Raw genomic sequence first — 26,854 nt, 5'->3', positions numbered from 1 at the left:
TTCGACGCGGCGTGCACTTATCGCGAGCGCGCGCCGCGCGCACGGCCACCACCACCGTCGCCGTCGCCGTCGTTGTCGAGCGCGTCGGCCTCATCGCGGCCAGTGTAACCCGCGACGTCCGACCATGCGCAGACGCCAGGACCACAGCTGCAGCCGGCACGTCGCGACGACACCGTGAAGAGACGAGATATGCGCGGCACTGCGCTATTCGCCACCGTCACCGTCCTCCTAACCCTTTTGGTCAGTATGCATAGAATGACATTACCTCTCGCGCCCGCATCGTTCGTAAACCGTACAATTTATTATAATATTAATTACACTATTGTCGATCCGCCAAACTCTGCGTCGTTCGTAAAGATTTTTAAAATTTTTTTTTTAACTTTTTTGGCGACACCTATAACGAGAACAAAATTCAACGAGAGCTATAAACCCTTAACCATACACGAACGCGACTTTAATACTTCGATAAACTTTTACGAATTCCAAAATTGTTAATCGTTGATAAACGATCAACATCGTTTTTTTGTCATATACATAGTATTTTAGGTGTTCACTTATTTATGAAATTGTAAAATAATCGGAAGAATTTATATTTTAGTAAATGAAACATACGTGCGACGACGACGGTAGTATAACGGTATTCTCGATGTCAGCAGGACTTCTCCCGCGAAACAGTATATGCGTGCGAAAGCATTTATATATATATATAAGTATATAACAATATATAATGTATGATATTTTTCCGTAAAAAAGTTTTGCACAGCTTTTAACGAAGTTCGGTCAAATTGGTGTATATCAATCTCTCAGGGACTACTTAGCTGTGTATTATATGTTTTACCACATAAAAATCCGTCACCACAGCCATATTTGGTAGCCTCACGAGTATCTTTTGCACATAATTCGACTGCACGACCGCAGCTAATAGACACAATACTTTGTATATTAAAATATTTCGTATGTAGGTATCACAAGATATTAAGCTCCTTCGGAATCCGGTTATACGTAGGTGAGTTACATATTGTTGTGTAGTGCACAGTTTGTCGCATGTGTTCAATGTTCATAATATGGTTTAATGACCCAAACAATATCGTTGCCGATTATTAAATGGCCAATTGTGTTATAGTATTGTATTATAGTTATATTTTTACGCGTTATTTGCGGCGTTTCGCGTTCTTTTTAATACCTCGTAAATCATCCACAAAACAACAACTTTTCGCCGTAATTTTTTTAAAAAATTTTATAAAGTAAATTTGAAGTAGGTTTTATAAAATATATCGATTTTTACTCTTAAAAATTGTAATACATGATATTATTCTTTAAATTGTATAATCCAAAGCAAAATTTTTTTCAGAAAACTATGATTTAAAATATTATTGAAAAATAGTTTTTCATTTTTGCGTATTTTAGGTTTTATTTTAAGTTTTGACTTACTAAAACTTGGTCTTTCGATTTATCAATAGTCAATAAATGATTTTTCCACTTATGTTTTTATAATGATAATATAAACTTGATTCCCAAAAACTTATTATAAAACAAATCTACAGATTATATTTTACCAACTAAATATAATGCATAATCAATGTTACGAGGAATTTATTAATTTGACGAACGCGATAGCTAAACAGTGAGCACAGAATTTTTTTATTATACATCTCTACCATCTAAAATCTCATTAAATTTGAAATGCTTATATAAAAAAAAAATACTTATATTTATATAATATTTTCGAATAATTAAATGTTTTCAAAACAATATTTTTCCTAGGAATATGAAACTAAATAAAAAGTATAGTTAACAAATTTATTTTTCAAATAATGTAGCGTGTAGCAAGTTCTCATGAAATCTGATATTTTATGGGTACTTTATAAAAAATCCCGAAATAATAAAAAACATTTTATATTTTAAATAAATCGTTTCAATATGTTCCAAAATACGAACTCGATGTAAATTTTTAAGGCTTTAAAAAGTGTAATTATAAATTGTCGTAAAAAATTGTTGCGCTAAATTTTATTAGATTATACAAACAAGCTTTTATGTCGAAACGATTGAATATAATATTCATGAACAGTGAACACATCGTAAGATATTAATTCAGTATGCTGTGTATTTTATTAGATATAAAAATTATATAAAGCTCATTATTTTATAAAATTTAAGTAGATGTATATTATTATAATATTATGAATTTATGATACACGAGTACCTACATTTGTGGTTCATTTTAATAAGTAAAACATATTTTTCGATTTTTAAAAATTAAAAAGCGAATGTCTCTCTTGAGTAATTTATGATGATAATATAATTACATATATTTAAAATTTCAGCTTATTCAATATACCTACATTAATATTATTATTTTATTATAGTAAATTAACATTGGCTAGAGGCGATTGCAAAAATTTGCGAATTAACTACGATTAATGTGTATTAAAGTCAAAACCATAGGGGTTCGAGTGTAGCATGTATATTATTATAAGTATGTACATACATTGAATTTTTCGTTCGCCTCTCAGATATTGCACCACGGCACTTGTTGGTGCTTTAATTTCACTGTGATAGACATAGTAACTTATTATGTTATACCTATACATCTATACTAAATTTATCCATGAAAGAAACTTGATTATGTTTTCTTTAAAACAAACTTATAAGCGATTTATCCGTTAAATTTATCTTTAGATTTATGAAAAAAATATTGATCACGTCATTCGTTATAATTATTATTGATTTCAAATAAATGGAAATATGAATATAATACTATTTGTATTAAAATTGTTATTAACAATCAAACAATCTTGACAATCGTCGATATAAATGAAACTTTGGTGGTTGTATTAAAACTTTGAAACTTTTTGCGCGAGTCTCATTGTGATATTAAAAACACTTCGATTTCTTACTAATGTGACGTAGTATTAATAATCAGTTTTAGACACTTCCAGTTGAGATTGCGCCGAATTCACGTAAATAAATTACGTTTTACGAGGTGTTCGCGAAGAACGTTATTTAGTAAACCTTGTTGGGGTAGTTGTGCGGTGCTTGACCGCGAAATATTCTAAACATTCCGATAAGTGCGTTGGTTTGTGTGTATGTGCGCGTGCACGCGAAAAAGGGCATTCGGCTAATAGCGTTCAAGGCCGTCAACACGTACAATGTAATATAGTGCGAGAATATAGACGGAGTCCTAGACATTGCGACAATATAGTATCATAAGCGCATTTCGAATCATAAATTACAAACGTTTTTAATTATGGCCCTCGGTACGATATATGTTTTTTTCACGTAGCAGACAGGTACGGCACGTGCACATACGAGTCTACGTATATTAAACGTTGGTATCATTCTATATTTATATAATATATACTGTTGTCAGCTGTTATATTATGTGAGAGTGTGTAAGAATAATATCTACTAATACGTATAATACGATGTTGTATATTATGCTTATGCTACAATCATTACTGTTTACCGTGGCTATTACAAATTTGTAACTAATAAGTCCAAATAATTTTCTTTTACAGTGTTCGACACTGCAGCCGCGGACGTATCACCTATATAATATTATTATTGCCTATAAATTATTATTATATTATAGCTACAGGGCATCGAGCGCGATCGGTATTCGGCAACCGGTTATCTATTTTCGAAATAATAAGGCCGCGAAATGTACGTATACGTATTTATAATGTATATAGGTACACATTAATGTATTTGGCAGAATGCCTATAGTATATGTGTGTGTGTGTGTGTCTGACCCACGACCTAGTCGAAAACGTATTGACGAGACGACGATTAACAAATCCGATAATATACACAGATTTGCGTAATAATAATATAATATCATCTCGAGGTTTATTGTTTCGAGTAAAAAAACACTAATGGAATTATAATACGTATCGTAGTACAGCGTTGCATTATCGGACGAATTTTTTTTTTTTACTTCGCGTCATTCGAAGGTATAATTTCGATAATATACGTGCACAGGCATTATAATAAATGGGCCCGCCGAGAAAATCGAAAACAAATCTCGACTCATCTACACTGCCGGACGATGACCAATTGAATTCTGAGCGTATTTTCGCAGCTTGTCGGATTCAGGCCAAAGAAAGTGTTGAAATCGGTTCATCGAGGTTTGTGATTATAACAAAATAGTATAGATACGACTTTTATAAAATCGATCGGTGACGACGCCGGCTTTGTGTACCCATCAAATTAATATTGAACTGTATTGAAGCGATTATAGTATATAGGTACCTAATAGTATGTTTATTTACAACGGGACGAATCAAAAACGAAACGCTATTAATATTGTCAATCCGAAATGGACTTAACGATTTTACCGACATTAAAGTAGATCATATAAGTAAAATCATAGCATAAAATAATTGAGTGACCTATAACACACTTATAATATGTTTTTGGTCAACTTATTATGAGTACCTATCTAATGTGCATGGCATATGGATTGAAATTACTAGGACGTGGTGATATCTAGGTTCCTCATAATACTTTTTAAAATTCAATGATTGTGTTATTAACGACTCTTGAGCATTCAAATGATTTTTATTGCCTTTATTATATTAACGAACGAATTATCCTATTTGTTAAGAAAATCACAGCTAAACAAATGACCTGGTTTAGTTTACCGGTTTTATACTTTTGTATCCGAAAAGTTATTAAAAATAAAGCAAGCTATATTTAGATTCTTTCTTCGTTAATTAAACGTATTAATTGGCTAAAATAATAATTGATACAGCTTGAATGAGCTATAATATAGTGTTGACTAAATTACGTACCGTGCACTGTATAATTATTTATTACGTTTAGGTATAATACGGTTAATATAGGTGCGATTACAGGATATACTTTCATTTCGGTGTAGATCAGCGCTGTTGATATTTTTCAAGGTATACCTACACGCAAATATAATTTGTTTCGAACTCTAATTTATTTTAATTACAATATCATTATTACGTATTAATGTGATTCAACCCAATTGTTTATGTAAACACGAGAGAATGCGTTATCACAGTGTTTTATAATTAAGAAGACGATATACACCTACCTGGTGATCATTACTCTGCTAAATTTTCGTAAATCCGTAAACCGACGATAGCGATTTTCATACATAACACGAAAAAAAACACTAAAACTCGTAACACTTATTTAATTATTATTAGTTAATTCGAGTACGTAAACAATGTTGAAGAATTTATGATAGTGTGATATGTACTGTATTACTGTAAGTTGATCAGTTGATGTATAATGGTAAATATAAGCGCAATCGAAATAGAACAATTAATAGACGTTACACTGTATTATTTGAACACATTATGATGAAGCATTTAGCACGCGGTTAAAGGCAAGTCTGCAGTGTAAAATTTCATACTTTAAACATGGACTAAGATATTATAATACGTTAGTTCGTGATTTTAATTTATCGGTACCAATAATTGATAACCACTATTCAACCACTGTAACCGCGCGTTGACAAGATAAATATTTCTCAACTTTGCGGTAATATCTGGAAACATGGTATATTAAAAAGGTAACCACGACGTACAGTCAACTAATAAAACACGGAGATTTTAACACTGCGTGTTAAATAATAAACTATACGAGTTTAAAGACATTCATCTTTAAGCGTCACACGGTAAAGGGTAGGGTCGCGTTGGCTCCGAGTGCAAATTTCATATTGGTTGACATCGGTAACATATGGTTTGCAGATTAAATGGTTATAAACTAAATGATAATCGATAAACATAATTTCCATCGTTATCTATTGTATTAATACGACTACGACCGTAACCGTAAACACAAAATTCTTGAATTGAGGCGGTTTTCCACAACGTACGTGTACGTGTACGTGCATAAAAAATTCTTTTTTGCGATTGGTTAGTATACATGGTAAGCTTTTGGTATACCAGAAAGCTTATACGTTCCAACCAATCACAGAAAAGTATTTTTATGTACGTACACGTACACGTATGTAGTGGAATCTCGTCTTAACGCGGTTTGTCTTTTGATAAGAAGCGCACACTTGTATACCAAAACCTTACCATACATACCAAAAAATCACTGTAAACGGTTTTTAATTGAAAAACGCGTGTATAGTGGAAACCCACCTTAATCGTTGTCGGATACGTCTTGTAAAGTTGTAAATATAATAAATCGCAGGCATTTAATTAATCGTTTCGTGTTGCACCGCAGGTATCGCATTGCGCGAGCCGCCCTTGGCATCATCGGCGGCAGCAGCGGCAGAGACCATCAGTGCCACCAACTCGACCGGCGGTGACGGCTGCCTCGATTTATGCGGAGTACGATGATCCGTCCGTGATCGTCAACGGTCAGCCGTCCTCGCCAGATCAGAGCCTGCTGCAGCATGAATCACCGGAACCGGATTACGGGGAACCAGGGCGGATGTTTGTGGAACCGGAACGGGTGTACGGGGAACCGGAACAGAACTACGAGGTGGATGAGGCGGTTAGCGTGCTGAGCAACGGGCGAGTGCACGGCGTGCAGCAGCAACCGACGTCGACGGCCGCGGCGTCCGGGAGTTATGACGTCAGCAGCACCGCCGCTAGTGACGACACCGATATATCCATCAACGGCTTCACCACCACTACCACGAGTACCACGACCACGACTCAGGCTATGGAAACTCGGAAGAGCGGTTATGTGGTGGACGGAAAACACTACAGGAAGTACAGGGTCGAGGAAGAGACGCCGGACGGGTTCATCGTGGGCGAGTACGGAGTGGTCAGTCACCACGACGGCACCACCAGGGGCGTACGGTACACGGCTGACAGCAGCATTAACCCGCGAGTCATCTACGAAGCACTGGCCAAGTTTTTGGCCCTTAGGCGGTAGACTGTACCGCGCACGGACGACGGCGAACTGCCAGTTGGACGATGTTCGGCCAACGCTGCAGCTGATCGCACTTTAAAGAATACTTATTATTATAGTACATAATAATCATGAATTATAATATCATGGTGCAGGTCGGTTCGCCGTCGTTCGAAATTGTCTTTTTTTTTTTTTTAAATACGAAATTTCTAGTCAGGTTCTATTATACTTGTCGCCGTCGCCGCCGCCATCATCGTCGTCACCAATCGCAGCCGGCTTCAAAACAAATAAATTGAAGACCAACAACAAACGTCGTACTCAAAAATGATAATGATGATAATGTTATAAATATTTACGCGCGTGAATTGTCCGAATCGTTATTAGTGCCATTTTCCGATAACAGTGTGACGAAACTATACGTATAGAAGATGTACTCTCACTCGGTGTACCTATACATATTACATATAATATATTTTTACTGTGACTGAATGAAAATTTGGAAAAATGTAGATTTATATAACAATAAATATTATGTTTCAATCGAAATAAATGTGCGTAACACACTACACAATATTACCTGCGTTTGTCAATAATAATAGGAGCTTAGCTTGTCACATTATATTACGACCAATCCGAACACAGTGCTTTTTTTCTCATTCTTCCCACGAATCTGAAAATGATGAAAATCAGACAAGAATTTTGTTCCCATCACTCCTTGCACACGTAGTATGTGAACACAACGGGATGTCAAAAGTTAAAATGTATATGTAGTTCTATAGCTCAGCAGTATATCGAAATCCACATTGCCGCATTGGTTGGTATTATATCATTTATATCAATGATATACTCATACAGCACGATTGAAAACTTAAGTACGTTTTTAGTATAAATCTTTCAAAAATTCTATAAAATTTTAAGAAGTATAAGCACACTCGACACTCCCCCATGAACCTAACCTAACCGCTTAAATATATGTATTTAAAAGTTTACGATTTTGTTCATGGCTTAAACCTACTATTTTATCGAGTAATTTTACCTTGACGGCGCGTGATTCTTACTTCGATGAACAATAACCGTCGCTACTTGTTATATACTTTTATATGGAAACTTTGTATAATATTCACACGTTTTTTATGATCTTTTACTATTGAAAAATTTGATACCAACATTTTTATCTTTATTAGTGTTCGGATTTACAAATCTTTTGAATTTGTGTTTAACATCATTTACATTATCCTTGATTCACATAAAATGGCAAATAAATTCGTATCTACTAATATTATTTTACGTTACGAATACGCAGTGCACATTTGCAACGTAAAGAATAATCTTGAGTTCAATTTTAAACGGTACAATTTATTTCAAAATGTTTAATATATTTTATATGTTGACATGTATATATTATGTACCATATATTGCTTTCTGTATATACTCGCTTCAAAGTCGTAGCTGTATTTCACAATGACTCAGCCAAATCTATCCCTAAATTCTGTATATTTGCTATTTTAATTTTACCAGCAGATCGAAGGTCGTTACCTAATAAATTATAATTAATCGACGTCAGCATACTATACTATTATTTTTAATGTGTATTGTGGGTAAGTGCACATTTTTTGTTTGGACACAGTGTCGTCATAACGTAAAACGCGTGTTTCTAGTAGAAACTACCATTGTATTTTTACACCAATCTGATCTATGACCGTATAAATATAAATACGTCCGGCGCTACGTTTGATACATTAAAAACAAACTGGAAGTGAAAGATTATGCATAATATAATATATTTTCCTGCATTTGTACTAATACTGAAATACAAATTATATACTTAAGTATTATAATATATTAAAAAATGAATTATGCGTCCGGTTGACCTGAATTACGACACTAGGCGATTTCAATCGACGATTCATATATCACAATCTATTATCTATTCCTATACCCATTTATCATGTCGATATCGTGATCGAGATCCGATATTAAGGTCTGATCAAAGTGTTTTACAGCTGATATTTCAATTTTTACTATTTTAAACTCGTCTCAACGATATTATATAATATACTCGTACGAGTCGTACTACCGATTAGCCTTACACGATATTTATATATATTTAGATAGAACTGGTATCTGTGTATTATAATATATTTCTCTGTGTAGTATTCATTTTTTTACAATAACGTTTTTCTCGTCTTTATAATACGCCGTGGAAATTAAAGTCGATTTCCACGGTACGTACCCGTGTGTGTATGTGTGTTGGAGAACGTAACACAACGATAGTCACAACGACCTCAATGGATGTCATTGCCGTTGGGCAATACCTATCAGTCGAATGACGCGTGTGATGTACGTTTACCACACGCTAGCGAAGAAGCCGAATAAATAATTATTATTTGCAAATATATATATTTTTAAAATTCTTAATTTTGATGTGGTAATAATAGTAATAAACTATTATATCGTTTAGGTACGCGTATCGCTGTATTCGAGGAATGATCGATTTAAATTACCAACGTAATCAAACGCACAGTTGCTAAAACGTTTGTGTTAGCTTCACCATTGTATCGTAATGGAACAGTAGTGGACGTGCACTTAAAACTATTATGTAATTTTTGATTTTCGTGTAGTATTTATAATTTATAATGGCATTTTTGTAACCATAATATAGTAATTTCTATAGATGATATTATCATTAAATGTCTATACTTTGAAAATATTATTGTCTATTAAATAAAAGTATGTAGTAAATTAGGTACTATTATAAGTCTATAAAGTTAAAGTTTTAAGAACCAATCTGTAGGATTCATGGGATTTATAAATAAGACCAGAAAATACCCAGACGCATATCAATAATTAATATATTATTAATCAGCCACATAATAGTATAACGAATTTTAATTTAATTATTATAAATATATTTTAGGTAAAAGCTATGAATTTATGAATATTTAAAAATTAAAATCCTATAAGGTACAAAACTATAGTGATGTGGTTTTTAAATACCAAAGCATGTTTATAGTAGAAGTTTATTATGTATTCTTAATCTATAAATCTTTAATATTATATATATATATTGACCTATTTATAAAAAGTGCAATCAATAGCTGTATATTATGGTATGTTGATATTATATTGTACTTTCCATTTGACCTTTTCACACTATTGGCCATGTAGTACAAATTGTTATAACTTGATATTTATACTGAAATATCATATCATTTTAAGGTAGGCATGTATGCAATGCAAAAGAACAATACATTCTTGAATTCTTGATAGAATATTATGATTTTGTTTGAGAATAATGTGAACATTAAATAAATAAATCACGTTTGATTATAAATAATTGAATTGCAATTAAAAATGAATTAATTATATACAGCATAGATAAATCTAATAATTACAAATATTAGGTATTTTTTTTAAAAAAATTGCTCGATTTGTTTCACAAAATATATTGTTTCTAACCATGCAAAAAAAAAAAATATTTCTTCCATAAATAGTTATTCTGATGAAAATCTAAGAAAATAGTAATCTGCAATGAGTTAGTCAACAACTACATATCGAGAAACAGCTGATTGAATAAGTTTCTTTAATATACATATTATTTTATATAGACTATACAGTGAACAAATATTAGATTTTTAATCACTGTTATGAAATTATAATTAGTATCTTGCATTATAATAATATTACATAATAATATAACGTGATAATAATATATTCATAAAAATGTGTAACTTGTTTATAAAACAATAAATTAATATTCAAAAACAAGGCGTAGGTAAAGGTATCTAGTATCTACGTTTAAAAATATTAGTGAAGTATAATTTAGTTACAGATATATTATAATTGAGTTTTGAAGAATGTTTGATTTGCTTATAATCACTAAAATGACAAATAATTATAATTATACTTCCATTTACAGATCATTATTTTGGTTTTTTTCTGTTTTATAGCCAATTGATTATTTAAATATGCTTATAATTTATTCTACGTCATCACTCATTTTGATAGATTAGATGGAGGATTCAGTGCACACGTTTACAGGTTCAATCAGATCCTAAAATCGAGTGCAACAGATTCTCAAGGTCGAAAAAGAACATACCTGCTGGATTACTGATACATTTTTTTTGCAATTAATTAAATTGAATCCGTATAAATATAACTTGTATAAAGATAGAATGCTTAAAAACATGTTTTGTTTTTTTCTTTAACCCACTCCGGTCGTTCAACTCCGATGAGTGGTGAAAAATATGATTTTTCAAATGAAATTGAAGGTTATTTTTATGACATTAGTACTTCATACATAATATTTTATATATATCCTATAATCACTTATCAAATATGGTAGGTATATAAATCTATTATATATTCGAATGTATACGTATGTAACACAATTACATACATAGAATTTAAAATTAACAAATAAATTACTAAAGATTTAAGATTATAAATGCTTAATTTTAATAATTTTTTGGTAATTGTTTTATACGCGGATTAGAATGGATGAACATTAAGTATTAGATTAGTAAAAGATTAATATATTTAATAAAAGAATGTTACTTACAAGTGGAGTAGTTTGTGTCTCACAAACAGTATTCATCGTAACCAACTTACAAACAAGATTTATCTTATTTTAAAACCACCTTTAAGACTTATTCTCAATGTTATACTTAGAATTAGATAATAGTAGTTGTGGTCTTAACTTAACAAAATCATCATATGATAATATGTTATATCACTTCCTGAATAGTGAATAGTTTAAATTCCAACCACATATTTCCAACTTTAATTTCTTCAGTTTAACTTTCTTTCTTACCCACATGGCATATTTTTTTACTCATTTTGCACAGTAAACTCAGCATTGTCAATTGTCACATCTATCATGCATTACAGTTGTCTTACACACATTTTATTTTTATCTTTGCAATCTAGTTTAAAGTGATTTAATTTACCAAATTCTCTAAGTTCTTTTCCAAAAGCTGGACAAATACGAAGTTTATGATTTTACACACACTTTTTACAGTCATAACTTTCAGCTGACTTAAAATATTAATAAATTTAATAAAAGAATGTCACTTACACGTGGAGTAGTATGTGTCTCACAAACAGTTATTATTGAGACCAACTTATAAACAAGATAATAATAATAATAATATTGATAACATTATCAAAAAATAATTAAATATTATTTAATAATATTATGATATTATTCAGATGCATGATGATGGTCGTGAAATCCTAGAACACGTCACATAATCGTCATCTCCAAGGAAATTTCCTATGGAGTTTTCAACATATTTATATTTATTTTTTCGTATAGGTACTCGTAAAATCGGTTCAAATATTATATCTGTCTATTATACTATGAAATATTTTAAAGAAATTTACATATTTTCAAAATACAATTACTATTAAGTATTAATAATATTTACTTATATTTAAATAAAATTAGCTGTAAAACTACTAGGTATCAACCTTTTTATTATATTATTTATAAAATAAAAAAAAATACGCTAACTTGTTCGCTTTATTATTGAAGTTTCAATTTTTCATGCAAAACAAAAAACAGTAACTCGTCCAGTTTGACGTGTTTTACTATTACAACGTAATAATATCTAGATTTTACACTATTGCCGTGTAGAAAACAAAAACATTTAATCTGTAATCAGTAAATTAAATTTGGTCATACGTTGCACTGTTTTTATTATCTATTTCACACATTCATACATACAAATAATGTATCTAAACATGGAATGAATCATAACAGAAAATGTATTGTTTCCAAATCATCTGAAAAAAAATTGTCTTTTTATAACACAAAATATCCTTATCTGTATTTTTAAAGCAAAACAATCTTGAGCTTTTATTTCATTAATTTTTTGTTAACTATACTTACTTATAGGTACTTTACAATATAATTACATATTTTGCTGATATTTATATAGATATAATTGTTTTATGTTATATCTGTAAACTATATATCGGTCAGCGAAACGTTAATATGTTTTAATCATACAACACGTCTTAATAGGTAGTTCAGCTTCGTCGTGTTCATATTATTAATTATTAATATACTGACAATTAATACTTGTGTAATATTCAATTATATTCTATTAATTGAATGGATTGTACAACACCAATTTGTTTATTTACACCATCTATTGCAGAGCTTATCTGTATAATTACCCTTGAATATATATAATAATTACCGTAGGTCGCGAGTCGGTTGTTACAGTTAAATAGTATTTGTATCACTCATAGGAAATTATAATGATGGCGTTTACCACAACGAGAAATACAATTGAGTAATAGTCAATACTGAACAGAAACATTATAATAACTGGTAACTTAATATAACTTGAACGGCTCAAAGATTTTCTGTAAACAGTTTGTGCATTCTATGATAAAATAATTAAAATCGGGTTCACACTGTTGACAAAATGACAACTGATTTTGGGTATTGGCATTTTCCGTATTCCTTTTTCTTTTTTTTTTTGTCTCGACATTTTGTAATCCGACCCGGCAAATGGCAAAAAGTGAACGGAGTCATATTCACATCGCCGTCACGTGTGTTACGCCTACGGGCGCCCCGTCAAGACGCGCATCTCCTTTTGCGTTTGAATTTTTCCCATGGGTCCAATAACAATAGCGGCCGGGCAGGAAGTCTTTTTAATCCCCCCTCCCAACGTTTGTCTACGAAAGACGAAAAAAAAACAATAACACCCTCCTCGAATCCGTCCGCTTTCTGTGACAGGTACCAGGTCAGGTCATATATATATACGCTGCACGTTATTATACGCTGACACAAAAGCTAAAACGAAGAATCAAACAAGTTTGGTTGTGTATTATGCCGATGTTTCCGACAGGTACAAATTCAGTAAGAACGTAAACAATTAAATGTCTAAGTTTTTTGACGACTAGATGGTAATATACTTGTGTACGTGAACCAGCGTGTTTATAATAATACGAAATACGATATCGTTAATTTAAGACGAAATCGCTGTTACGCTGTGTATAGGAAAATCACTATAGGTAGTGTCATATACTCAGTATATTTTGAGTGTCTTCAAACTGTTCTATAGTCTGTATGTGAGTTAAGGGCGTTTGGGTATAATAATTATTATCCAGTAAGGCTATATGATGTTTACTCATTACTCATTAGTCACTCTGAGATCGATGAAATCGTGATCTGACTTTTATAATACGGAGAAATGCGTATTTGTTTTTTGGATAACCAGAGAACGGATTATCGAATACATTTATTAAAAACCCTATTATTAAATATCATTTAAATTTTTTTAGGAGAAACTTAAGCGTATAATATTGACAAACAAAGTATTTAATATAAACGTCAATACTATGAAAAAATAAACAAAACGTCCATTAGTCATATATAAAAATCACACAAAACAATTTTGATAAATACTAGTATTAACTTAAAATTACAAATAGGACATAGGTATGTGGTATACATTTTAAATTTAAATAGTTGCTCAAGTGCTGAAGTGAGAAATACTTTTGTATTACATTAATTTGGAATTTGGTTTATTGTAAGTTATTTATTGAATATGGCAATAGCCAATTTATTTTAGTACGACTAAATTTGTTTTATGTTTTTAATTGATTAACGGTTTATATATTTATATATAGGTAAATTGTACAAGTAGTATTGTATATACATAAATAGATAGAATTTTAATAGTTGTTCAAAATAATACTGTGTTTGAAAATTATATTATATTCCAATTTCAATATATTATGATAAAAGTGTTTGGTAACGGTTAGTGTATTGTCTGCAACTATAATTTTATTCGTTCATCATAGTCCAAAATGGGTAAAGTATAGAAAAGAAGATATACCTAATATAGGTTATTAATAAATGTGTGAAATTGAATTCGTGCTCTTGAAGCAGTTATTTTTATATAGAATCAAAACAATTTTTAGATTTTAGGTCATCACATATATTGATATAATATTTAATATTGTACATAGGTATATCTACGTACATAGTATAAACATGATTATACATTTTACAAATTTAGTTCTCAGGGCTACAATACCACGTGAATATAATAAATAATATTATAGTAGGATCGATTGTAAAATATAAATAAATAATAAGTCTATATCTACTTATTATATAGTTCCATTTGTTATGTATTAAATCAGTTTCAATGGTAAAATAACGTCGAAAAACCGTTGAAATTGCGTCGGAATTGTGTAACTCGTAGAAAAGATAATATAGTTGTGTTTCAGTAACACGATATTTGGTCACGCCCTGCAAAGTACACGTACATGAAACGGCACTACAGGAAGAAGGAGGCGCTCGGACTTCATTCATCCCTCCAGTAAAATAAAGGACTTATGGATATAAAGTGATATCTCATCAAAGGATTTTTTAACGTCTTCCCGATGGGAATACCCGCCAAGAAGACGCTGAGATCCGGTTTTATTATTATATTATATTTTAAGAATGGTTTTTTTTTTATTATTCAATCTTCGTCACTCTATATACAAGAGGCGTTCCTGGCTTGTACGTGACACCGTGGAAATCGGTTGCTAACCGTTGCAGAGACTTGACTACCTATATTGTATAGTTCTCATATTCTCATCCCGTAAAAATATTAAATGGTTTACGACATTTATTATTATTATTATTTTTTTTTTAGTCTGAAAATAACTACAATGACAATAATTGAATAAACTTAAATTTAACTGATAAATATTTTATGAAATCATTTATAAATAATGACAATACATTATATTATTTATATAGGATTGCGAAAAATATTACCACACAACAATAAAAAAATTACCTTTCATTAAAAATTTTCAAAGTATACAATTAGATATATCTCCTACTCATATTCTGATGTTAAAACATATATGTATTAAAAATATTATTAGAATATAAAAATCTAAAAGAAAATAACGTATATCGACAAAAGTAAATTTCAAAGATATACTATAAAATACGAAATATTCAGATATTATTAGCATAAAATGTAAATAAATAAATAACAATTAAAATGTTCAATTTTCATTTCTAATAAATAATAATGAACAATGAATATTTTAGAAACAAAAATTGAAGCGAACGAAAATAAGTAATTATAGTTATTTAGTTTTTTAGTAATAGTTTTATAATTGTACTATATAATCGTCTTGAATAAATATTTTCTGATTTTTTTTTTTAATAAATTATGATAACGACTATGCTGCACTGTGATTATAAAACGTCGATGGATTAACTCACCTAAGAACGGTCTGTATACATAAATAGGGGCTTCCGCTGTTATTCGAGTACTGTTTGTACAATGGGTCGGATCAGTAATACCTCTATATGGAAAATAATAAAATAAAAAAACACACCCATCACATCGATTTTTCTAAGAGATCCTTTTGAAAAATATTATATACATTATTAATTTAGCAGAGTCAATCATATGGAAAATTGGGTGATGGATACAATGAATGAAAGACTCGAAAAAAATCGAATAACATCGTTGCTAATCCGTACGGAGAGAGCTGTGAGAAATCGAAGACAGCCCCGACCGTATACCTAATAATATTTAAGACTTTATACCATACAATTGGTATTTGTAGGTTATGTTGCAGGTTATAACTATTATGTTTCCATTGAATATTTCAGTGTCTTAAAATATGAATGAAATACAATGGAATTGACTGCTTAACCCGTGTACACTAGTCACTAAGATAACAATAGAAAATAACTTATAATATAAGTTTTCCATAATAATTTTCAACAAAAATAAATTTTACGTTGGTTTAGAGTAAAATGTTAATGATTTTCATAAATATTTGTAAATTGTGCTATATTAAAGAATAACGACTACTAAAACTATTGTGATCATGCGTACGCTGTCATATTTACTATAGTCTTAAGTATATTTACCCATCTGCGATAATCAAATGAAATTCAATAATTATGGTAGAAACTTTAAAAGACATTAACGAATAATATGATGTCTATTTTTGTATGAAATTTGAATTAAATTGATAGAACATTTGTTTAAAAACTTAGTAAGTAATGAAGTAAATTAAACGAGTCACGTTTCAGTTTAGTTACATTGTCATCTCCTATTACTGGTTTCATCAATACGGAACAATCGCAAATCGTGACCGGAAAACTGCAATTGTTTCGTCTCAATGACATTGACTTTAATGTCACTATTAGTAGTTTATTATCGACATATTGTCCTATTTACGTTCTCCGTCATCTGATTAAGAAATTAAATTCCCGTATATGCCATTTTCACTTATTGTAAAATTTTAAAAATTCCATTACGTATATTGTATAGATTATTGTTAAACGTCAACATTTCCGTGCTCTTAAAAGCTGGCCTTGATCAATTTCTGACTTGATAATAAATTTATTTCGATGTAACAGTTATTATTATATACATGGTATAGCTAATGTAAGAACATTATTTGGATAGACGAGTTCACATAACAATAACGCGCGCGTGTTAAACAAAAAAGAAGTTTTAATATTAAAATGGAACCAATATTTTTTTATGTATGAAATCTTTTCGTTAAATAAATGTATATTATTATCTATAGACAAATCCATTTTTGAACAGTAATTTTTAGGAAAATTGAACCCCCCCCCCCCCCATCCAAAAAAAAATCATAATACCTACGAAAACGGCCGATACTCTTCGGTAGAAATATTTCATAGAGATTATAGTGTACTAAATCTTATACTGAGTTACATACGTATAATATAATACATACCTATTATAACACTAATATCTTTTCTTTTCGCGCGGACGCCCTCGGGGCGCGTTTAACTCTTGTCGCGTGTTTGTTTTTTGGCTTAAAAATCACTGCGTGCCCGCTAAAGGATAGCGGATATTCTATATAGTGGATATATTATTATTACATATACAGTGCAAACTATATACATATATATTTTTTGACATGTATATAGATATATGGTATTTAAACTGCAAAATCGGTATCAGCTATACAAACGTTAGCGTCGTCACCATCCCCTGCCGTCATATATATATAAGTATAATATTGTAACGGACAACATAATATACAAAAAGGGCGATCTATATTATATACATTTATATATAATATACACGGGACTAATTGCCTTCTGGTTATCCTCGGGCAGGGTTTATCTAATGTATACATCGCCGCTATAACATTTATTGTGTTTTTATCATCTGCCGCTGCCCGGCCCCGGAGTACATTATTTCGTCGGAGATCCCTTTCGGTTCGACGAACACGTCCATCACCGCGGACCGCGATGTGTGTGTGTGTGTGTGCATTGCGCTCGTATTTTCTTTCTTTTTTTTTTTCCGTCGGCATTATGACTTTTATCACGCTCACAATATATTATATGTATATAGGTATATATCATACGTATATATCTGTATGCACATTATGTTATTCGCCGTCTCTGTAAAAAAAAAAAAAAAAACAAAATAATAGAGTATAACGCTGCACGAACAACATTTTGGAAACCACCCCCGACGGTGGATCCCTATACTATATTGCGGTCCACACCACCGGTTGTGGCGAGGTTCCGACCAATGGGAGCGCGGCCATGGATCGCGTATGACACGCCCAAAGCCACGGGGTGTCTGTGTCGCCGCCGTCACAGGGACGTGTCTGACGACGACGGGATCGAAGAGTTGACATTTTGATCTCGATCGTCACGACCATATATAGTGCGTCCGTCGTCGGGGTTGTTCGTCGGATTCTTGTTGATTCATATTATATTATAATTTTTTTTTTTGTCATCTAGTTTTTGATTTTTATATATTTTTTTTTTAACTCGTTTTCATCATCAAACTATAATATTTTATATTCACCTTCTGCATATACGCCGAGGATCAACATGCAAAACTTCACAGAACATTCGTCTAACGCCATTACCAAACCTACAAACAGTAAGTCTAGCAATATCATTATGTTTATGACAATATTATTATTTATGCAGTTATTATTCTTTTGTCGAATAAAATCGGTCAATGTCGTATGCTACCGTTCAAGTCTTTTACTAAACCTTTATCATATTTGTTTGATATTTATTTATATATTATACATGTTTAAAAAATATTTATTATTATTTCAATAACAGCATAAGTTAATTTAACACATATACGCGATTGTAAAAGTAAACAAACAAAAAAAGTATATAAACAAATCAGTAGTAAAAATATTAATAACTTATTTCTGCATAGTACAATAATAATGAATTATTGTCTTATTCATTTATATAACTTTACTGATTCATGATGATAATCGTATTTATCAGCTTAATTTTTAAACCTACTATATGTTTGATGGATAAGTATGTTTTGATTATACATCAGTGGAGTATTTTAGTTATTATTTGATATTACTTATTAAGAATTCCAACCAAAATATTATACTGTTGGGATTCATGAAACAAATATATAATCAAAATCATAATTGAATGAATAATTATAATTACGAATAACGATATTTATTCTATAATAGTTTTTTTTTCATTATTATTATTATTTATTAAATAACTAAGTAACATAAAACAATAAATTAAAATTATCTATTTTGATCTTTAACAACAACAGTTTAAACTGTTAGGTCATAAATCATATAGTACAATAAACTATACGGTATTGAATATACTATTTCACAATTTTACTAGAAAATAATGTACTGAAAATTATGTTTAGTATAAGTATATTATATAATTGTGATAGCGAAGTACAATTATCTGTAGTCACATCGTATTGTACCCTTAAAACTTTAAATTCCAAACATTTATTTATACGTGCACAATGGCAATAATGTTTTTCATAACTTGAACTGGTCAAATTTTTATTTTAGAGTATTTTTGTCTTAAAATATATTTTTTTTTTATATAATCTAACGGTTTGAAAATAAGAATTATGCTTTTCGATAATAGGTATGTTAATATTGGGATATTTGGGTCACCTTAAGAGCTATTTTTAAACTGTTATTTGCATAACCAGCACATGTTTTACATTTTAGATGTTATAATAATATATGAGTGTAAGTGTATAATAGTACCCCGTGATTTAGTGATGAGTTAAGTATTGCGAATTTATAAATAAAACAAAACCATCGATATTATTTGCTAAACAGCAGCTACCTTTTATTAAATATTCATACTTTATATAAACTGTGCTTTATTATGTGAAGTTTAATGTAATTAGTAATTATTTAGCTTATATACTTTCTAAGAGCAAAACCTATATTTATAAATAAATTATATTGAAGTTTGATAGCTTTGTAATTTAAGTATTACCTAACTTAACCTAAGGGAAAATGGTAAAGCTATCTACGAGTTTATGGGGTATACATAATTTTATTACCCCTAAAATTTAGGTCTAGTTGTGCGTATGATATTAAATAGATACTATATACTTATAATGTCTATGAATTTAACGTGAATCTGATTATTTCTCATGTACATATCTAAAATGCAATTTTTACTGTAACTGAATCCATCCAATAATATCTTTAAAATTTAGATAATATGACTTCCTAGCTAATATGGTAGTCCGTATTATTATATTGTTTTAAAATTATTAACGCTGTATATAGAAAGATCAGAGATGAAAAATTATTAATCCGATTATAGCAACACCTAAGAAACACGCATATACTACACATTTTTCATCGTTATTATTTGGCCTATATTTTATCTCTTTTGAATACCAAACATAGAACGAAAAATCAAACTATTCAGTTTTAATTCTATTTAGGTGAACGGTGTATATTTACACTGCAGTGTCAATTTTTTAAGGTATACTCTATCCATGTACATTGTATAAACTATATATCGAACAATGTTAACTGTTCACGAATAAATAAAACCGTTGTGTGACCAGCTTAATAGAGAAATGCCTTTTTTCTCTATTTGGGTGAAATGTGTATTCCTTTTATCCCTGATAATGCGTTATAAAGCTATTTCTATTTAATTTCCCCCTAAATAAAAGTGCGCAGTAAGTACTTCACTGCAATTCAAAGAATATTTTTAATTATTGTAGCTCAGCGTTTACTAAACATAAATTATTTACTACTTATCGTTATTGTTTTTCTTATAATTCATAAAAAATATATTTTCGAAATTAATAAACGGTTTTTAGGAACACTACGATGATCTACACCGGATTACTCTTACACGATATCCCTCGAGTGCGTATTTCTAGTAACCCTAGCAAGGTTCAATACAGTGGGCGGGGTTTGTATATCAAAAATAATTGTACAAAACCTATTCATACTCGGTGTGGAACACTGAATCAACATAGGGTTATTAAGTGTTCAAATTTTAGACAGTATTACTCTGGGTACTTATTATATAATATAGGTACTTAATAAATGTATATTAATAATATTATACTATTACTAAAATTGTCTATTTAAATAGTATTTAGTTAATACTTAAATTAAATACATACAGTTTTATATACGAAATCTATTTATGTTTATTTAATACAATATAAATGTATGTAGTTTATACACAAAGGCATGGTAATTTGTAACGCAATCATTGTATTTTTATTTTTTAAATTTTTAAATCTATATTGTTATATGATTAATTAAAATATATAAAAGAGGTACAGTTAATAAAGTAATAACGAATCAATTAGGTACCTACCTATTATTGGTAGTCTTAATAATTACCATATAATAAATTATGTATTATATTCTTAATGATGCATTAAACTTTAGTTTTAAAATATACCCAAATATGTGAAATAATTTATATTGTTTTTATGAATTACATTTAAAAAATATTATGGCAAATTAAATATACCTAACTACTTAATGCATATTTTATTGAGAAATATATTTTTGTTGTTGATTGAATCGTTTCTTTAATTTTTTATCTTTTTTGGTTTTCATTTCGAATGCTGACGTATGAATAGCTAGGATTCCTATTTTCTAGTTAAATCTTTTTAATTATATTTTTAATATTTAATTACTTAGAATACTTTTGTGTATAAATAACATGCATGTATAATATTTTTCTTATATAATATTTATTATTTTTGTCTGATTATATTGAATATTAATTAAATACAAATGTATTCTAAATATGTTTTTCATGAACATGTTAAATATAAGTATAAATTATTAGGGAAATTTAAATTCGACGCATCCCAAACGGCTTCCGTCGAAAAAGGTTAAAAATTAAATTAAAACACGAATTCACCCAATGTATAAATTTTTTTTATATTTTACATGAATATAAATTTTTTTTCATTTTTTCAATGCTGAAATTTAATTAAAAATAATTAATAATTTTTATAATTTACTTAGTGTACACTAATACATTTTTAACCACACTTTTTTGAGACAGTTCTAAATCTGTATGAAATGTGAAGGAATTTATGTTATAAAAAACCAGAGCCATTTGGAAATTGACCTTTTTTGTAAAACGAGAGCCGTTTGGGAAAAACGGGAATGGGTCAAATAGGCTACGTCCTTTAAAATAAATAAGATAAAAATATTTGAGATCTGAACATTTCATTAACCCTATGTTGAATCAATACACTGATTCAGACATCATGCTTCACAATGAGTACACATTTATGAATTCTGTAAAAGTAATTTTGGATATACAAACTACGTCTCTTGCACTGAAACGTACTAGTAGATAACTTTAGTGTCAGTAGTACGCTACATGTGTAAGGTTAAAAGTTTTTTTCGCCGGAAGCGGTTGAAGGTAATTAAAGAATTTTGTTGAAATGGTAATTTATTGTAGAGTTGTATGCACTAATATGATTGTATGAGTAATTTGTTTAAGAAACTTTAATGCTGGTTGACGGTTGTGCAGTTGTGCATGTTTTAGGATCAAAAATGATGAATACATTACAAGTTTGTGCAATGCGCATAACATGTATAATATAATATATGGTAATTTGATAAATTAATAATTATCATTATATACCTATTGTTTATTATCAATCTAATAATTCATATTTTAATATACTAAAAATACTATATAATTTGATTTTACCCATTCTAATTAACCAAAATTAAAATAAATTGGTATAATATTTAATTAAATCGATATTAATATTTAAAGTTTTATATTTTTGCCCTTAAAATATTGTGCAAATAATATGTTGACGTAAAAAAATGAATAAATAAACTTTTGTTCAATTAATAATAATTATTTATATTTATAAATGGTAAAAAAATAAGTTATTATTTTATTTTTATTACAACATATTAAAAGTAAAAATATGTAATTATTTCAAATATATTTTAAACGAAGCAAATCTTATTAATAGGTGCCTCATGGCTCATCAAGTTATTTGTAATTAATTTTATCATTATTACGATTTTCATTATAATAATTAATACAATAAATAAAACCAAATAATATGATAATTATATATTTATAATAAAATTTTCAAGTAAATTTTTTGTGCTAGGGCTTGTATAATAATATACGTACTTTATATGATCGTGTTTTTAATCAATCGTATATTACTGTTACTCAACATAAGTGCATGGTAAAAATACGATACTGATTGATTTTGTTGAACTAACTAGGGGTTAAAATAAAGAGTGAATTGATGTTGTAATTTATCATACTAACAAATGATCTGGGAAAAAATTCTGAGCCGCGACGGTGGATACGATATAACGATATAGCTGTATAACAGCACTTAATGTGCGTACCTATATAATAATATTATAATTATCCTGGTTCGACCATGTGTCCATAAAGCACGTCATCGTCATCACTCCCCCGCGCCAAACACGAATACACAGTTCTCACACTTATAATAGGTACCTGTTATTATTATCGTGATGATGCGCATTCGTAACGATACACAATAATAATGTTATACATTTAGGTATATCGTGACCGTATAAAAATTCGTTCCTATATAAATACGGTAAATAGAGCACACCAGTGCAGTGACAGATGACATCGGCGGCGGCGGCGGCGGGGCACTAATTACGCTCGTTTGCTCCATTGTTTGTTGCGTAGTTACCTACTCTATTATTATTATTAATATATATATGTAAAGGGTGTGTTTCAATAACGCACTTGTTTTAGCGATAATTTTATGTGATATATGGGAATGGGGTGGTAGGAAGTGGTGGCGTTATTCACGTGTTTATGTATAGGAGGCGTATATATAGCACATTGACTTCCGGACCTGTTGTGTTTCCTGCGTCTTTCCCGTACCGGGCGAGCACATGCAAATAGCTGCACCGGAACCATCGGATCAAAACGACCGCACAGCAGACCTCCCTCTAACCTCTCCCCTTACCACTATTTAGTCCTCGGGGGTGAAAATATAACATTTCGGAAGTCGTCAGGTGGATCGCATAGGGTATGTGTTGTTTTACGGTCCATCTGTCTCGTGCAGCGATAGAAATTATTATTGTTCATGTAATTAATTTGCAGGTCGTCGTTGTCGTCATCGTCGTATCATCATTTGTCATCGATAATTGATAGTTCCCATGATGCGTAGTTATTCCCACGGAAAATTTGACGTTTTGTATTTGTTTCAGGTCGTATCCTTTATGATATACCGTGTAAAGTGTGCAAGGACTTTTCGTCCGGTAAACATTATGGCATATACGCATGTGACGGATGTGCAGGGTTTTTTAAAGTGAGTACTATCTATACATACCTTGTTTTTATATATCATTTATCAATTATTATCAAAAAGACAATATATTTTATACATTGATATCAATAACTCAAGTATCACAAATATTTATATGATTAATTGTTTATCAAGTTCTTCGTTTAAACTTAAAAATAGTTAAAGTTGACAGTAATTCTAAAAATTTTAATAACGGAATTAACAAAAAAAATATATTATAATAATAATATACCACCCTATTATAATTTTATAATTTTTTTTTGTTTTAGAGATCTATTCGGCGTAATAGACAATATATTTGTAAATCAAAATCAGAAGGCGCGTGTCCAGTTGATAAAACGCATCGGAATCAGTGTCGAGCTTGCAGACTCCGGAAATGTATGCTTTCCGGCATGAATAAGGATGGTAAGTAAAAATATAATAATCGATTTTAGGTGGTGATGAAGTAAATACCTATTAATTCTTATTTTGTTAACCAATAAAGCTGTTCAACATGAACGCGGTCCTAGAACGTCAACAGTTCGTCGACAACTTCAAGGACTCTGTTATTCTAAAGATCGATCGGCAAGTAACTCACCGCCGCTGGATTTAACGCCCAAGAGGTCTCCGGAATGTTCGACAACTTGCTCAACTCCGCCCGGCAGATACATTCCCGATTCGAATTTATATTTATCGGCTTTCCGGCCACAGGTAAATTAATTTTAAACTTTTGGACTTAAAATCATTACCGATATTAACATTATAAGTTTAGCCTTAAAATACCTTTGCTTGTGTTTGATTTCCCAGATGTCAATGATGCCGAGATTTTTAAATACTATGAGACTCACGCAAGCAGTTTACGAGACGGCTGCTTCGATTTTGGTCACAGTTTCTACGATCAAAAGTTTTCCGGCTCTGATGACTCTACCTTTTGTCGACCAGGTATATATTATATAGTTTTCGATTAAAATATTTAAAACAAAATATTATACATTCCGTGCGATATGTAAACATGTTTTTTTTTTATCAAGTTTGAATTGCTCAGAGAGAGCTGGCACGAATTGTTCATATTGACGGCTGCTCAATATTTTTCTGACACCGATATATCTCTACTGCACGAAGAACACCGATCCAATTTCGGACCGTCGATGGACATCGATGAACAAATCGCTGTGTTCAAGGATACACTGGCCACGGTCAAACACCGGCAAGTCGATCCGATCGAACAATATTTGTTGAACGAAATCGTACTGCTCAAATCAGGTAAGATTATTATACATATATATTTATAAGTAGTTATTTACTTGATACGATTTACAATGACCGGTGAAAATTAATATCGAAAATCACAATAAAAATAGCCAATCATAGTATATAATATAATAGTCTTTAGTGATGTTAAAAATAATAGATCTCCTTCTCCAAATATACGCATCTAAATAAATTACTGCATGTCTGTATACGAGCTTTTAGAATCTCGATAGTCGATTTACTTCGAATTTTTATAGCTACTAGAAATAATAGGTATAATAGAAAACTACAGGTGGTCGCTTTAAGGACTGGAACGTCACTGTCCACTGATAATCATACGTTAAGCCCCGCATTTAATCGAAAATATGGTTTGCTACACAGGATCAGTCAAGGGTCGCGGCTGCAACAGTTCTGAAGACACGGAGACTATTTTGGACGGGTTATCCGTGAAGAGCAAAGAGGCACTAAGACGGCACGTGCATCACGTACATTTGGCCCGGCCAGACGCGCGATACGACGAATTGATCGAGATATTGCCCAGCATCCGATCCGTGCCAAAAACCATAGTGGTCGAGTTGTTCTTCCGTCGCACCATCGGTCAAACTCCCATCGAACCGTTCGTGTGCGGCACATACACCAACTACTTGCAGACGGCACCGCACTTGCAGACCATCATCAGCAAGGCCAAGATATGTCATTGCTTGCAGTGACGGACGCAGCGTAATGTGCATAATATTATTAGAGGACAAGTGGTGAACTATTTACCTACGTTTTACGCGAGTTTGATTTAAACGCTAATGTATGTATGGGTACGTAATAATATTATTATTATGGCTGTAATAATTTATTATACTATAATATACGATCCATATATATAGTGATATTGTACATAAATATTATATACATTAATTATAATATGTTTTCTTAAGCTCATATTATTATTATATGCTCGACGCTCCAGGGTTTGAAAATTTAAACAAATTACCTATTATGTTTATATTATATTATTATATAGTTAAAATAAAATAATATATAAATTATTGTTTTGAGCACATTTTACAATCGTCAAGTACTACTATTATAAATATTAATTTTACGCTTTATTTTACACATAGTATTGTAAACTGTGATTGAATTATTTTTCTTGAATAAAA

The 26,854-nt window shown here is 30.5% G+C and overlaps 2 protein-coding genes across 2 annotated transcripts; both read left to right on the top strand.

Annotated features, from left to right (window-relative positions):
• The first annotated feature begins 35 nt into the window (after positions 1-35).
• LOC114120705 (uncharacterized) lies at positions 36-7,416 on the top strand. The gene is made up of 2 exons (XM_027982701.2): positions 36-240; positions 6,208-7,416. Exons 1-2 carry the CDS (start codon positions 190-192, stop codon positions 6,865-6,867), a joined length of 711 nt encoding a protein of 236 aa, XP_027838502.1. The 5' UTR covers positions 36-189; the 3' UTR covers positions 6,868-7,416.
• An 11,087-nt stretch (positions 7,417-18,503) lies between these two features.
• LOC114120897 (nuclear receptor subfamily 2 group E member 1) lies at positions 18,504-26,832 on the top strand. The gene is made up of 7 exons (XM_027982984.2): positions 18,504-18,767; positions 24,373-24,473; positions 24,740-24,875; positions 24,955-25,160; positions 25,257-25,391; positions 25,481-25,712; positions 26,082-26,832. The coding sequence occupies exons 1-7, from the start codon at positions 18,716-18,718 to the stop codon at positions 26,408-26,410; spliced, it is 1,191 nt and encodes a 396-aa protein (XP_027838785.1). The 5' UTR covers positions 18,504-18,715; the 3' UTR covers positions 26,411-26,832.
• The last annotated feature ends 22 nt before the right edge of the window (positions 26,833-26,854 follow it).

The sequence above is a fragment of the Aphis gossypii genome, chromosome 2 (assembly GCF_020184175.1).
Source record: "Aphis gossypii isolate Hap1 chromosome 2, ASM2018417v2, whole genome shotgun sequence".
NCBI lineage: Eukaryota > Metazoa > Arthropoda > Insecta > Hemiptera > Aphididae > Aphis > Aphis gossypii.
Note: the sequence above shows the minus strand (reverse complement) of the source record. Positions and strands in the feature narration are given on the sequence as shown.

Coding starts and splice junctions, on each gene's coding strand:
- LOC114120897 (XM_027982984.2), top strand. CDS start 18,716: ATGCAAAACTTCACAGAACATTCGTCTAACGCCATTACCAAACCTACA. Junction 25,161..25,256: donor TATCGGCTTTCCGGCCACAG/GTAAATTAATTT, acceptor TTGATTTCCCAG/ATGTCAATGATGCCGAGATT. Junction 25,392..25,480: donor CTCTACCTTTTGTCGACCAG/GTATATATTATA, acceptor TTTTTTATCAAG/TTTGAATTGCTCAGAGAGAG.
- LOC114120705 (XM_027982701.2), top strand. CDS start 190: ATGCGCGGCACTGCGCTATTCGCCACCGTCACCGTCCTCCTAACCCTT. Junction 241..6,207: donor CCGTCCTCCTAACCCTTTTG/GTCAGTATGCAT, acceptor GTTGCACCGCAG/GTATCGCATTGCGCGAGCCG.